Raw genomic sequence first — 14,928 nt, forward strand, 5'->3', positions numbered from 1 at the left:
ATATTTAAGTCGAATATTTATAAAATAATAAAACCATAATAGAATTTATGAAATAAGAAATAATAATATTGTTTAAATAATTACTATTTTATAAAGAGATAAATCACCGTTTTGCCTGATTCAGATTAATATTGTTGAGGACCCCGCTGAACAACATTAATCACAAATAAACTATATATTTTTAGCCTGCAATCTGGCTCTGAAACATGCCCAAGGCTCATCGCCGCACTAATCTCTGTGCGTTTGGCAACGCTGCGTTGAAAGCATTAGAAATAAGGACGCATCATTAATGGCAGCAGCGGCAGCAACCATTTGCAGCAGGCAATGGAGAGGGGTGATGGCTGAAGGGCCTTGTGGCAACAAGCGGGGTTGGAGGCGATGGGATGATGGGATGATTGGGTGTGGGAGGCGGATGGATAAACCGGCACGCACAGCAGCTAGCGGCCACATTGATTCACAATGGGATCGGTGCATAATTCATCACAATCAACAGCAGCAACAGCAACAGGAGTTGACTTCGTTTCGAAATTTCCGAATTCAATGGCTACCAGGGCCAGCAAGCCCTTGGCTGTAGTAGCAAGCGTAATTGGTGGCAGGTCCAGGTCCAGGTCCAGGCTCTGGCCGAGTGGCAGCATCAGAGAACGCGTACAGAGGGGAATAACAGCAAGGCATATGAGTGGGCGTTGCACGGGGTGGTTCGAGCAGAGAAAAGTCACCAGAATCTACGCAAATGCTGACTCACCGGCCCAGAGCCGCCCACTCGCCCAGTTATCGAGCTGTGGGCACTTTCATTGCGAAACTTGTCAAACTTTTAGCTTCAAATTCTGAAAATACCCTCAGCAGCCTTGTCTTCTCTGTATGTGTGCTCTTATTATCTATGTGTGCGCGTGTGTGTGTGTTGTTGTTGTTTTCTGGTGTTGCCTCTTCTTCTTTTGTAGCTTTTCTGCTGCGTTTACTCAACGCTTGTTGTTTGTGTAACATTCCACATCCATTTGTGACAATGAGTGAAAAAAACAAAGATTTCTTATTGATATAGATATAAGAGATACCCTGTAAATGAAATAAGAAATACTTATAAGAGAGGGAGAGTCAGAAAGAGAGAGAGAGAGAGAGAGAGAGAGAGAGAGAGAGAGAGAGAGAGAGAGAGAGAAGGAAAAACAGCCAGAGTGTTGCATCAATATTTACAAGCTAAAAAACGAATCGATATACTTATCTTTTATAGATTAACGTATAACTTTAGCAGTCTGAGATATGTGTTCCTAAAATCATCACGAATTTAATGGATACTACCACTTCAGGACACGAAATGGATATTCATAAATTGAAAATTATTTTCTAAATAGGAATCTCACACTCATTAAGCCTTTGAAAGACATATATCTTATATATATATCAAAATAATATCAAAGTGTGTGCCTCTGATAATCTAGCAGTTTTCTATGATTACAGGGTACAGCAACAACGCAAAAAAGAAAGAAACGAAACTGAAACTGAAACACAACAATAATGGCAACAAACAACCCCTTTGGAAAGACGATGACGTTGCGATTGGGACGGGGTGGGCATATTCGCACTCGCATTCACCATTTCCCACTTTCCATTCCCTCTTGGCGGCATTTTAATTCGAATTGGTATTGCAGGCATTGTTATTGTTGTTTTTGTAGCCGTAGCACTCATGCTACAACTGCTCCGACTGACTGTTTGGTTTCCATTTGATGCTGATAAATTGTAAGTGCGTTGGGTGGAATTGGGATTGAAATCGGGGTTTGAGTTTGGGATCGGGATTGGGTTCAGCTTCTCTCTCTAAATGTGTGCGTATGCGTGTGTGTGTGTGTGTGTGTGTGTGTGTGGTAATGGCTATGTGCGTCCCACAGGGGTGTTAAAGCAAAGTAAAAGGAAGTTGCATAGAACGCATAATTTGATAAAATATTGCACGCCGTTCCATTGTTCGAACGTGTAGAAGGGCGCATATGATGAGCATTAGATGCAATCAATAAAATCCCTGGACAGGAGTGCAGAGGCAGAGAAGCACCATTAAACTACCTGATAAAAACATTAAAGAGACATGAGCATGTTAAAGCAGGTAAGATAAATGGCAACAGCTTGAAGATTGTTTTTAAACAATGCTCGAGCAAATTTGGTATAACACTGAAATGAAAATTTACCTTAATTAGAGCTAAAAAACAAGCATGTCAAATATGTTAAAAGATCTCAAATAAATGAAGCTTTTTGAAATTCAAGATTTCCTCGCAATATAGTTCCAGCTAATCAGAGAAGAAAAGTAACATGAATGGATAGATGGATGGATAGATGCAGTGAATATAGCCTGAACAAGTTTTTCAATTAGCTTAAAGAGAGGAGTTTCATTAGAGAGAAAAGTAACATGAAAGATAACATGCATGTTAAAGAAGATAAGATATATGATAACATTTTAATGAAAAATTGTCACTCAACCAATAATATCAAATCAAGTTTGTTCTATCAGCTCTTGAACTTTTCTATGGAGAGCTAGAACCAATTTAAAAGAAAAGTTAGATAGCTGCAATATAAAGATCTTCAACGAATGCCAAACATCTCTTTCCACTTGCTCATAAATATGCATAATATCTGTTGTTAAGTCGTTACTCCAATAACCAATTATATGACTTATAGAAATTGTTAATAGTCCTTCAATATGCGAAGGCCTTGACTAGTTTTGCCTTATGGAAAGTCAGCAAGCCAAGTTTTAATTTTGTTGCGAAAGTTTCGCAAAGCAACTTAAAACCGAAAACAATTGCAAAAGTTGTATTGCATAGCGAAGTTTGACTGTACATAGCCAGTACTTTGCTTTGATAATCCAATTAAAGCTGTTCGCCCACGAATCTCGTGCAGTGCGAAATGTGCAAAGTTTTGCGACGAAAACTTTCTGCTAATGGCCAAAACAGATATCGGGAGCAACAAAGCGATGTCTCTCTCAGCCAGCAGCCAATGTGCTACAAATATAAATACTCGGCCGTGTTTCTCTATTACTCTTCTTTATTCTCATTTTGTTTTATTTATTTATTTTTATTTAGCTGAAGAGTCGACGAATTTCCCAAGCGTACAATTGACACATTTTCTTCGGGCACAAATAAATAAATACGAGGCTAATCATTGGCAAACGTATTGGCCGTACCTTGAAAATGATACGCAAGGGAATCATTAGAGGCGATGCTCTTACGCCAGCCATAAATACGCGCACGAACCATCGATAATAAGGTTAGCAAGCCATAAAAGCCTCGAATTTGTAGCCATCCATGCAGGAATGTGCCATCCACAATAAAATGCTAATGATTGATTCGCACGACCCCATGGAGTGCAGTTGGGCAGGGCCCAAGCGAAAGGCTCCACCACGTGTAAGTCGTTTGGGCTCTCTGACTTTAAATTGGGGTCCGCTGACTTTTGCGTTTGTAATTATATGCGAAACAAAAATTGGGCATCTCTCTATGTATGCTATGTAAATGCTATGCAGACCGACAATCGGACAGGCCGTAGGCAGCTAATGATGACTGGGCGCAAATGTACAAATCTTAATTATGCAAATCACGGCCGTGCATAAATTATGTAAATTATAATGAAATTCCTGATGGAAAGGCAATGCAGACCTCGGAGCCCAAAAATTACATTATGTATATATTTATATATATATGTATATATATTCCTCTGTATATTGATGAAATGTGAAAATCAAACATTTAATTCGAGGGTGGAAAATAAATTGCAATGTAAATGCAGTATAAAAATTGAATTAGTATGCGAACAATTCCAAATGTGAGAGCGAAAATGAAACAAACAGAAGGGGAGAGAAGCACAGAGTGAGTGGAAGTGAGAGAGAGAGAGAGAGAGAGAGAGGGGAGGGATCGAGAGGTGGTAGAAAACCTCTGCAATTACTCTATATATAAAGAGGCCCCGAGCCGACAACTCGCACAATGCACACACAAATGGAGGGCTGTCCACATTCGCATAGGGTGCAAAGAGTTTTTGGGAAATAGAAACGAAATAATGCCATACGGCTGACTGGCCCATAACATCTGACACAATAATTGACGATGCCCGAAAAACTTCAGGGCCCCAAGCGCAAATAAATCATTTTCGAAACTGTAAAAAATTCACGCTTGCTTCAATCAGAGAAATCAGCAATTTTTCTATTTTAAATAAAAGTAAGCTGTTCGTTGTAGTCCTTCACCTCAACACTGAATCAAAAATATATCTATACTGCAGTACACAGTGGAACATAGGTATTTCCCTGAAGGGACTTTCATAATAAAACAGTAACAACTGCCGGACATTGTATTAAAGGCATTATCTTGCAGACGTAAACTAACTTGGCATAAACATGTAAAACATCCCACGGGAACCATTTATATAAGACATACTAAAATGAACGGGCTCCAACTCCGAATTTTCGTTACATTCATCTCATACGATTCCCTACTTGAGGCTACTTGAAGGCACGCCAGTTAGACTTTTGGTGTGGTACGAAGAATTGCTTTTCACTAAATGGTCATCAGAGCTTTTTACTTAGGCACGGAAAACTGAGGCCATTCGAAATTACTTTACGCATTAAACAATTCATGGACAGAATTAAAACATTTTTTCGTTTAGCAAAATGCCTGGTATGCTATTCTTTATCATATTTGTGTTTTATAGATATACAGCATTTATAGAGAGTTCCCACAGGTTCACTCATATGTTTAATAATAACGACCCTTTCTTATCTCTATTATCTGTTATATCTTGATTAACAAACCAATGATAATACCTATGCTTAAATACTTGAATGAAAATGTTTAGCACTGTACCCAATGACAATTTTCCCTACTCAGTTTTACTTCTATATGATTATTAGTTAGTACCATTGCAATTGTGGAACAAAAAATAATAATAATAATATAATCCTATATATATAATATAATCCTATAATCCTAGGAGAGAGAAAATAAAAATATATTGCAATAAAAATAAAGGAAACAAAAGAATAAATAAAAAACTTCTAATGCTTAGGGAGTATAAAAAAAAAAAAAATTTGCTAAGTAAAGTGCTTCAAAGAATGACAGAGGCCACGTGCAGTCGCTTGTGCGAGCGAATGAGGAATACCGCCGGACAGCGGACAAGCGAAGCAAGTAATTGGTTATAGAAAAAGGTATCGATTACTCGCCTAACGCTGTTCAACACTGGCTGTGAAATTAACAGAAAATGTTTGGCATGTGCCAAATGCTGGCATTGTTTTCACTTTGAACAATGCGATACCATAATTTGCAGCACAACACACACACACACACACTCGTGCACATATACGCACACTCTCTCGCAGATACTGCCATCTGTGCCCATATATCAGAACTACATATATGCAGTTTAAGTTGCTTGGCATTCGAGTTGGTATTATGATGCATGAGCCTTCCAACCCCCAGAGAGAGGAGCGAATGGCTTTTGTCAACGACAAGGAGTCGACCGACTCGGGGTCGGTGGACGGTCGGTGGCAAAGGGATCAGCAGGCGGCGGCGGCAAGCATGCGATGATTAGATTCAGTTTCAATGGAAATTGAAATCAGAGACAAAAAGCAGCAGGGTTGCAAAAACTCAGCCAGAATGAATGATTTGCGTTGTTGTTTTCTGCTGTTGTTGGTGTTGCTGTTGGTCGTATTCGAATTCGGATTCGTATTCGTATTCGTAGTACCCGGAGCATTAAAAGTGCTACGGCCAGTGATTCATAGTCCTTGTGCGAGACTTCCATCCAGCATGTTGTTTTTTTTTTTTTTTTGGTTTTGATATTTATTTTGTGCTGGTATTGGTTTGAATGCTGCATTAAGGACAACCACTAAACGTCAACCACCAACGTCAACGGCACACATTTATGAATGTGTGTGAAGAGCGTGTATATACACAGATTTGTGTGTGTGTGTGTGTGTGTGTGCTTGTAATATTCTTTCGCTGCCGAGATTAACACCAGGCAACACAGACGCCGGCAAGGCAAAAATTATAATCGTTTCGCAGCGCTGACGTAGCAGAGCAGCAGCGGCTTCAGCCAGCATCAGCAGCAGCAGTGAAAATCGGAAAATCGTTATACGTTGAATATACTACCACAAAATCGCGGTCGGCACAGGCATCAACGCTGCGCTGTTTTTGGCCGGCACCCGCAACTCCTGGCGACTCACACTCGCGCATCGAATCAGAGTCCTGCCACAGCAGCAGCAGCAGCAGCAGCAGCAGCCGCATTTTAATTTTATGGTGCGTGCGTTTTATTATACATATATATACATATAATTGTATATATATGTATATACGTTTCGATTTCTTTTGCTATCGGCGCTCTCACTCTGACGCTCGTTGCGTTGCGTCTGTAGTGCTTTGTGGTTAATTTAAATAAATAATCCTTAAAGTGCGGCGTGTTTTTACGGTCGTTGCACGCGAGCGTACGTACACGTAAATAAAAGTAATCATTTATTTTCAAAAATAATTAATAACCAAATATACTAAAAAAAAAATTAAAAAAATAAAAATTGTTCTATATCTTTTGAATGTTTAATAAAACTATTTTTTCTTTTGTGTTTTATGAATTAAATTCAATTTGTAATTTGTACAGTAACGTAAAAATTTGGCACTGAAGCGCCATCTGTGAAACACTTGCGGAAAGCTTTAAATCGTCATTATTGTTAATATTTAAAAACTGTTATTAATCAAGTTCGTTAAAAATAATTAAATTTTAGACATCGAGCAAATGACAAGGCCTTGAAAAAAAAATATATTAATAATTATAAATGAATAAAAGTGTAAATAATTTATTTATAAATAAACCTACATTACTAAAAGTTTAATTTATTAGTTTAAAAAATAAAATGAAACACATGAAAAAGAAAAAAAAAAAAATAAATAAATAAATTTCAGTGAATAACATATACATATATATTTTTTTTTTAATTTTAAACAGAATATATTTTGAAAATAATTCTTTTTTTTTAAATAATTTTGTGTTAAAATGAATAACAAAAAATTATTATATCATTCAAAATGAAAACAGTTTAGATTCATATAATTTATTCATTGTCATATAATCTAAAAAGAACTGACACAAGACGCCCTCTATGCTGAGCTTGACGCAAACACCAGCTTGCTCAATCGCCCGCTAGGTGGCGTCGCACCGATAGCAATGTCAACCCTATTCACAGTATACACCTATCGAGTGGACAACCCTATTATTACACATCTTCTGCCTGTTCAGCCTTAACGTTGTTTTTCGCACTCCGTGCTATTTACAGGGTATACGCTATAAATGGATCCCTCGAACTTGTCATTCGGCTTTCCGGGACTGCCTGGTCATGGGCATCTGCCCATACCGCCCACCGCCAATATGTTGGGCGCCCATGGACATCCTGCACCAACGGCCAGTCCGCCGCAGAGCGTGCCCGGACGTCGCACGCCCCTTGGCTCCGTCGGGCTGGGCGGCTTCTATGCCCAGGGTCTGGGCATGACGCAGCAGAGCCTGACGCCCACGGATGAGAACAAGCCCGGACCAAGTGCACAGGACAAACCGCTGAGTCCCACGGCAGCAGCGATTGCGGCGATTAGTGGTGGCACCACGACGGCAGCCCTGTCAAGCATTGGAGGCGGCATGGGTGGCGGACCTGTTGGCGGCGGACCCAACGGGGGCAAGCAAAAGAATCGTCAAGGCAAGACGGTACGACTGAATATCAATGCACGGGAACGAAGGCGAATGCACGATTTGAACGATGCATTAGATGAGCTGCGCAGGTAAAAACTATTCAAAACAAAACAACTAATTTCTAAGCAAATTAAAATGAGACTTATAATTGATATTCACCCTAGGTTGAGTCTTCAAGCAATCGAATATTAGTGTGGTCGCTTGATGTTCGGGGTAATAAGTTGAGCTTGAGTAACCACGCATAACATATACATTGTTTGCTGATCAATCAGTCAATGAGCTCAACAAGCCGCAGGAGCTTTAGAACTGAAAGTGAAAATTGTTAGATTGACGATCCTCTTAAAAAGTGTCAGCATTGTGAGATACGCCAAAGGGATTTGCACATATGTATATACGTCCAATTGAAGGCTGGAATATCTTTAAACCTTGCAATTGCTCATTGCCAAATAGCGCCTCCATTTCAATTCGATTCTGTTTTGCTTCGCCTATGTGCTAAATCAGTCGAATCAGTCATGGGTTTGACTTGATTTATACACCAACTAATACAGACACACATAGATTAGTATATATGTATGTATATTCCTGCTCTGCAGCAATTTCAGTTAGTTGCTCGATAGATGGCGCTAAGTACTATCAAAAATGAGGCTCGCAGCTGCTCTTTGCCTATTCCCCGCTCTCCTTGGCCTGTCCTTCGCTTGGCGAGATCGTAAGTCTGAATAACTTATCCTGAGAGATAACACTAACTTTTACGTTGTCTGCAGGCAGATGTTTGGACAAACCAGGAATAGATGGTAACAATGATAGGGTATGCTTTGCTGCTCCAAGTCCTGCTTGGTCCTACTATCAGAATAATGGAACATGTCTAAGCATTTTTTATACTGGCTGCTCGTGCAGTGATAATGTATTCTTCAGTAAAATGAGTTGCTTGATAGCGTGCAAGTGGCGGCGAGGCTAAATTTGATAATATGAATATATCAGCTTGTTTTATGAATTGGAGGCGTGGCATTTGCTTCTTTCGTGCGGAGCTTCTTGATAAGATTGAACAGTGTTGAGCTCCCTTAATGACTGACAATCTGACATATATGTCATCTATGACCCTGTATTTTTGATCTTTGATCTTCCGTCACCGTTTGGTTGAAGACTCTCTTAAAAGTGTGAGCATTCATGAGATACGCTCAGAGACATACATGTCTGTATCTGTGTCCATATGAAGCGTGGAATAGATTTAAACCTTGCAATTCCTCGTGTCTCAAATTCAATTCGATTCTGTTTTGATTCGCCTATTTGCGGAATCAGTCGAATCAGTCATGGACTCGACTTGGTTTATACACAAACTAATGCAGACACAAATAGATCAGTATACAGTCCTACTTTGTAGCAATCTGTGTTAGTTGTTTTGAGTTAGTCTTTCGACAGAAGCACTCAAAATTGACAAAAATGAGGTTCGCAGCTGCTCTCAGCCTATTCGTCGCTCTCCTTAGCCTGTCCCACGCTCGGATAGATCGCAAGTCTGAATAACTAATCCTAAAAGATTACCCTAACTTTTGCGTCATCTGCAGGCAGATGTTTTGACAAGCCAGGAATAAATGGTATCAATGGCTCGCATTGCAAAGCTGCTCCTAGGGCTGCCTGGTCCTACTACAAGAAATATAGAAAATGCAAAAGCTTTCTTTATAATGGCTGCTCGAACAGTGAAAATGTATTCTTCAGTAAAAGACAATGTAAGAGGACGTGTAAGTGGCTGCGAGGCTAAATTTGATAATATGAATAAATCAGCTTGTTTTATGAATCAGAGGCGTGGCAATTGCTTCTTTCGTGCGGAGCTTCTTGAAAAGAGTTGAGCTCCTTTAATGACTGACAATCTGACATATATGTATCTATGACCCTGTATCATTGATCTTTGATCTTCCGTCACTGTTTGATTGACGATTTTCTTAAAAAGTTTTAGCATTGATGAGATACGTCAGTGTCAAATAGTGCCTCCAATTCAATTCGATTCTGTTTTGCTTCGCCTATTTGCTGAATCAGTCGAATCAGTCATGGGCTTGACTTGATTTATACACCAACTAATACAGACACACATAGATTAATATATATGCATATTCCTGCTCTGCAGCAATCGGAATTAGTTGCTCGATAGAAGGGCTAAATACTATCAAATGTGAGGCGCGCAGCTGCTCTTTGTCTATTCCTCGCTCTTTTTAGCCTGTCCTTCGCTTGGCGAGATCGTAGGTCTGAATAGCTAATCCTGAGAGTTCACACTAACTTTTACGTCGTCTGCAGCCAGATGTCGGGACAAGCCAGGAGTAAATGGTATCAATGGTGTGATATGCAAAGCTGCTCCTCGTCCTGCTGGGTCCTACTATTTTACTGGCTGCTCGAGCAGTGAAAATGATCGTATGACCAAAGAAGAGTGCGAGTTGGTGTGCATTTGGCTGTGAGCGTAAATTTGATAATACATATAAATCAGTTTATGTGCGAAGAGCTTGAGTGCTTTGTTGCTTGCAGTAGCTAGTTACAGGATAAGATGAAGCTTGCGCAAAGATCTGCTAGCTCAATCAATCTGTGAAGCCTAAGAGTTGATTATTGTTAATCAATCATTGTTTATCGAATAAGTTTCGTTGCTTGCAAATCAAATTTAAGTCAGATATTTGATTTCTTATCTCTTTGCAGTGTTATACCCTATGCTCACTCACCGTCAGTCCGCAAACTCTCGAAAATTGCGACCTTGCTGCTGGCCAAGAACTATATACTGATGCAGCAGAATGCACTGGAGGAGCTGCGCAGGTAAGTAAACCCTATGCAAAACTTGACAAGCACATTCATTCACACCTTATTTCTTAGGCTGTTGGCGTACATACAGAGCACTACGGGCGCTGCTCCCTTGGACTTGGGAGCCTTTCCGGCAGCGGCCAAATTGCAAGCGCTGCTCCAAGGACCACATAATGAGCCACCCACAAGCAGTAGCAGCAGCTAAGGAGAGAGAGGGAAAGAGAGGCAGAGTGAGAGCGAGAATGAGAAGCAATACGTCTACATTTAAGTCAATTGATGAGCCAAATATTTGTGTACTAGTCAAGCAAGAGGTTGAGCATCTGTTAAGTGATATTTAGTTCTTTTATAAGCATTTCATTTATGCATTTATATATATGATGTCAGTGTAGATTGTAAGTCGAAAATAATCAGTATGAGCAATAAAACAATTATAGAAAAAACAAATAGTTTTTGTTCCACACATTATCTAATAAAACACATTTGGTATGACGAAAGTTGTGTATAGAATTTCATATGTGTATATGTATATATATTTTAAACTAATTTCCTATGTGTCTACTTCGCTGATAACTTTTCTTGTGGATGAACTTTCTTCATGAAACTTAACTTAACTTATTCTGAGAGATAACAGTATCTTAGATATATATGCATGTATCTGTGTCCATATGAAGCGTGAAATAGTTTTAAACCCTGCAATTCCTCACTACCAAATAGTGTCCAATTCAATTCGATTCTGTTTTGCTTCGCCTATTTGCCAAATCAGTCATGGGTTCGACTTGATTTATACACAAACTAATATAGACACACACATATTAGTATATATAGTCCTGCTCTGCAGCAATCTTAGTCAGTTGCTCGACAAAAGGGCTAAGTACTATCAAAAATGAGGCTCGCATCTGCTCTTTGCCTATTCCTCGCTCTTTTTGGCCTGTCCTTCGCATCGCAAGATCGTAGGTCTGACTAACTAATCCTGAGAGTTCACACTAACTTTTACGTCGTCTGCAGCTAAATGTTTTGACAAGCCAGGAGTAAATGGTGTCAATGGTATGATATGCTTGGCCGTTGGTTATCCTTATTGGTCCTACTACGTGGAAGAGACCAAGTGCAAAAGCTTTGAATATACTGGATGCTCAAACAGTGTAAATCGTTTCTTCACTCAAGAAGAGTGCGAAAAAGCCTGCGTTTTTATAGGTGAAAAAAAGTAAATATTGTAAAAGAATAAATCAGCTTGTTTGATGAAACTTTTTTTTTTTTTTTGACAGTTGAGTGAATAGTATTGAGTTTCCTTAATGACCGACAACCTGACATATATGTATCTATTACCCTGTATCTTTTATGTTTGATCTTCCTTCACTGTTTCCTAAAAAATGTCAGCATTGATGAGATACGTCAAATATCTCACTTGTAATTCCTCACTGCCAAATAGTGTCTCCAATTCAATTCGATTCTGGTTTGCTTCGCCTATGTGCTGAATCAGTCATGGGTTCGACTTGATTTATACACAAACTAATACAGACAAACGTAGATTAGTATATATAGTATATTCCTGCTCTGCAGCAATCGGAGTTAGTTGTTTTGAGTTAGTCTATCGACCGAAACATTAAAAATTATCCAAATTATTTTTTATAAGCATTTCATTTATGCATTTATATATATGATGTCAGTGTAGATTGTATAATAAGTATAAGTATACAATAACAAGTAAGAACGTTGCAGTCGGGCGTTACCGACTGCGGAATATTCATTCGCATCCCATCAATTTAGTAGTTAAGTTTCACTCTAATAGTGTAGAAAACCCCGATTTGCCACGCCCCTACTGGGCGTAGACACCTCATTTTTGGTCAGTTCTTGGAACGTAATAAGATAAAAAAGAACGAGACGAGCTATCGATATTTGATGATAAGCTCGATATCCGCGCTATATATACGGACATTTGGAAAAGAAAGTTGAAGTCTCTAGCTCGGACAGGGCCAAATCGACTCAGATTGTCGCAATGATCAAGAATATACATATATACTTTGTAGGGTCTGCCACGCCTCTTTCTGCCTGTTACATAAATTTCAACAAAATTATAATACCCTGATTTAACATTTTCAATGGCTTCAGAGTATAAAAATGCTATGCTTAACTGGTCAGTTTTAAAATTTTTCTGTTGATCGTTATGCGAAACTTATTTTCCCCAAAAAAGGGGTTCGTTAACCGAGTATCCACTGTACATTTATTATTAATGTACAATTTCTAAGGAATTGCCTCTCGATGATGATCACAATATCAAAATTTCCCACACATAAAATGAAATAACTAATATTATTTATAAGCAGCATATCGATTACCATTGACCACAACTTAGATGTACACGCAGCTTGGTAATAAAAGGCCTCAGCATGACAATAAATGGATATTAATCAGGGAATTCATAAATATGTAAATGGTAATATATAATATAATAAACTATATTTAGTCTTTATCAGAAAGACGGCTAAATACTGGAAAGGCTGAATACCTAATATTTCCCAGAAACGAAAATAGATACTTTGTATATTTTAGATTATATTCAATATGGTTGTTGAAAAACAATGACAGTGGCTGCAAAAAAAAAGACGTTTTCCTAAATTTTGTTTATAGCTGAAGGATTTGTAAATGAGGAGAACAGATATCTCTTAAAAAAAAGATCAATCATTGTATAAACTTCCCTCTTAGTGACTCGCCTTTTCGCACACGCCAAGTCTAAAATTGCAACATCATTGATTTTTTCATTTTCATTAATAATAGTCAACATTTAATAACACTCAATATTTAGATGCAAGACAAACACACTTAAGAACGAATAGTTTAAATAGCAAGGTAATAATATAATGAACTTGCTATTATAAAGTCTATAAATTGATTAGAAACAATCCATCAAATCTAATAAGATGAGAATACTCTAGATGCGAAATAAATATAAATGTATAATATATATATGTATATATATATTATAGAAATGCTAAAGCATCGGACGGCAAGCTATTGGGATGCCTTCCCCTGCCAATCAATCCGGTATGCCCGAGGACAGAACCTTGTTCTGGCCCGTGCGAAAGATGCATTGATCCGGGGGCAGCTCACCGATCAGGAACTGACGCATTTGCTCTACAGCGTGGCGTGAATGTCCGGTGCCGTGGAAGGCAATGGTCGCATCTCTTCCGGCATGGTCCATGATGACGTCATCGCCGCCAGGATGCTCGCGCAGAAAGTGCGTGACATCGTAGACCCGATCGTAGATGACAATCCAGCAATCGTCGAAGCTATCATGATGTGCCACCTCCTCCAGCGTTATCTCCGGCACAGCCAACTGCAAGTCGATCTTCGCCTTGGCCTTCTCCACTAGCATCGCGTCGCTGGCATCCGATTTGTTGATGCCCAGCGAGCCAATGCGCAGCGTTTGCAGCAGATTTGTCAGTGCGAATGCCATTTGGTTCCGGTAATTGACTCTTACAAATGCAACTGGACGAGGCTATCCCAACTTTCACTTTTTATTTTCTTGGCAAGACGTCTCTTTATATAGTTTTGCTTTTTATTATATTATGCTCTTATCGCAACGGCGTCACCCGTGTGCCAATTGGAGCGTCAACGAGTCTCGTTCTCTCTCTGTCTCTCTCTCTCTCTCTTTTTCTGACTCTGTCAATCTGTCTGATCTTTGGTTTCTTTTGGGCTTGGCTGTTGGACCGGTCCGGTATTTGGTTGTGCCTCGAGTGGCTACTGGCAATCGAGTGTCGATCGCGGCATCAGCCGTAATCGCTTTATAACCGACAACACGTGAATCTCGAGCTGAAGCTCTAACTCGCTACGAGCGCTGATAAGGTTTCCAGCGACCGACCACGAGCCACAGCCACAGCCCCAGCCAACGAACGGGCGGCTAGACAAATTGTTACATACTCATACGAATATATATTTCGACTATCAAATTTATAAAGCTTGTGCAATTATCAGCTCACGATGCGAAGTGCGTGAAAGTATTGCTGAGAGAGCTCAACACAACATTTGATACCCTCTATGGGGAAAGGAAGAGTGAAATATGAGTGAGTAAGCTCTGTGAAGATTTACATAAGCTAACTAAACTAAAGAACTTTCTAGAGGAAATATAGTAAAAATTATAATTATATATTTGCTTTCATATGCTCAATAGTTCAGCTCAAAGAAGAGACTGATATGAAGTACTTTGACGTACGCTTGGTAAGCCTAATATAAGCAAAGTTTAAACTGATAATATAAAGCGGAGATAATTCAATAATAATTTGAGGAAATTTCAATGAAATAAAAAAAAAAAATAAAAATTAAAATTAAAAAAAAATAAAAAAAAATCTGCTGTTTTAGAGCAAACTAAAACAAGCTCACAAAAAAAAAAAAAAAAAAAAAAAAAAAATAATAATAGTAATAATATAATAAATAAATAAAATAAAATTATAAATTAATTAATTCTCAACACAATCAAAACTT

The 14,928-nt window shown here is 38.8% G+C and overlaps 2 protein-coding genes across 2 annotated transcripts; one reads left to right on the plus strand and one right to left on the minus strand.

Annotated features, from left to right (window-relative positions):
• Positions 1-7,275: 7,275 nt before the first annotated feature.
• On the minus strand, positions 7,276-14,331 carry LOC108612030 (cytochrome b5). Its single transcript, XM_089463790.1, has 2 exons — positions 7,840-14,331; positions 7,276-7,776 (listed from the first exon to the last, which is right to left on the minus strand). The coding sequence occupies exon 1, from the start codon at positions 13,901-13,903 to the stop codon at positions 13,484-13,486; it is 420 nt and encodes a 139-aa protein (XP_089319916.1). The 5' UTR covers positions 13,904-14,331; the 3' UTR covers positions 7,276-7,776; positions 7,840-13,483.
• On the plus strand, positions 7,291-11,693 carry Oli (basic helix-loop-helix family member olig). Its single transcript, XM_018005004.2, has 4 exons — positions 7,291-7,769; positions 10,354-10,467; positions 10,525-11,402; positions 11,458-11,693. The coding sequence occupies exons 1-3, from the start codon at positions 7,291-7,293 to the stop codon at positions 10,655-10,657; spliced, it is 726 nt and encodes a 241-aa protein (XP_017860493.1). The 3' UTR covers positions 10,658-11,402; positions 11,458-11,693.
• Positions 14,332-14,928: the final 597 nt, after the last annotated feature.

The sequence above is a fragment of the Drosophila arizonae genome, chromosome 3 (assembly GCF_054131065.1).
Source record: "Drosophila arizonae isolate 15081-1271.41 chromosome 3, UAZ_ARI_1.0, whole genome shotgun sequence".
In the NCBI taxonomy this organism is placed as follows: domain Eukaryota; kingdom Metazoa; phylum Arthropoda; class Insecta; order Diptera; family Drosophilidae; genus Drosophila; species Drosophila arizonae.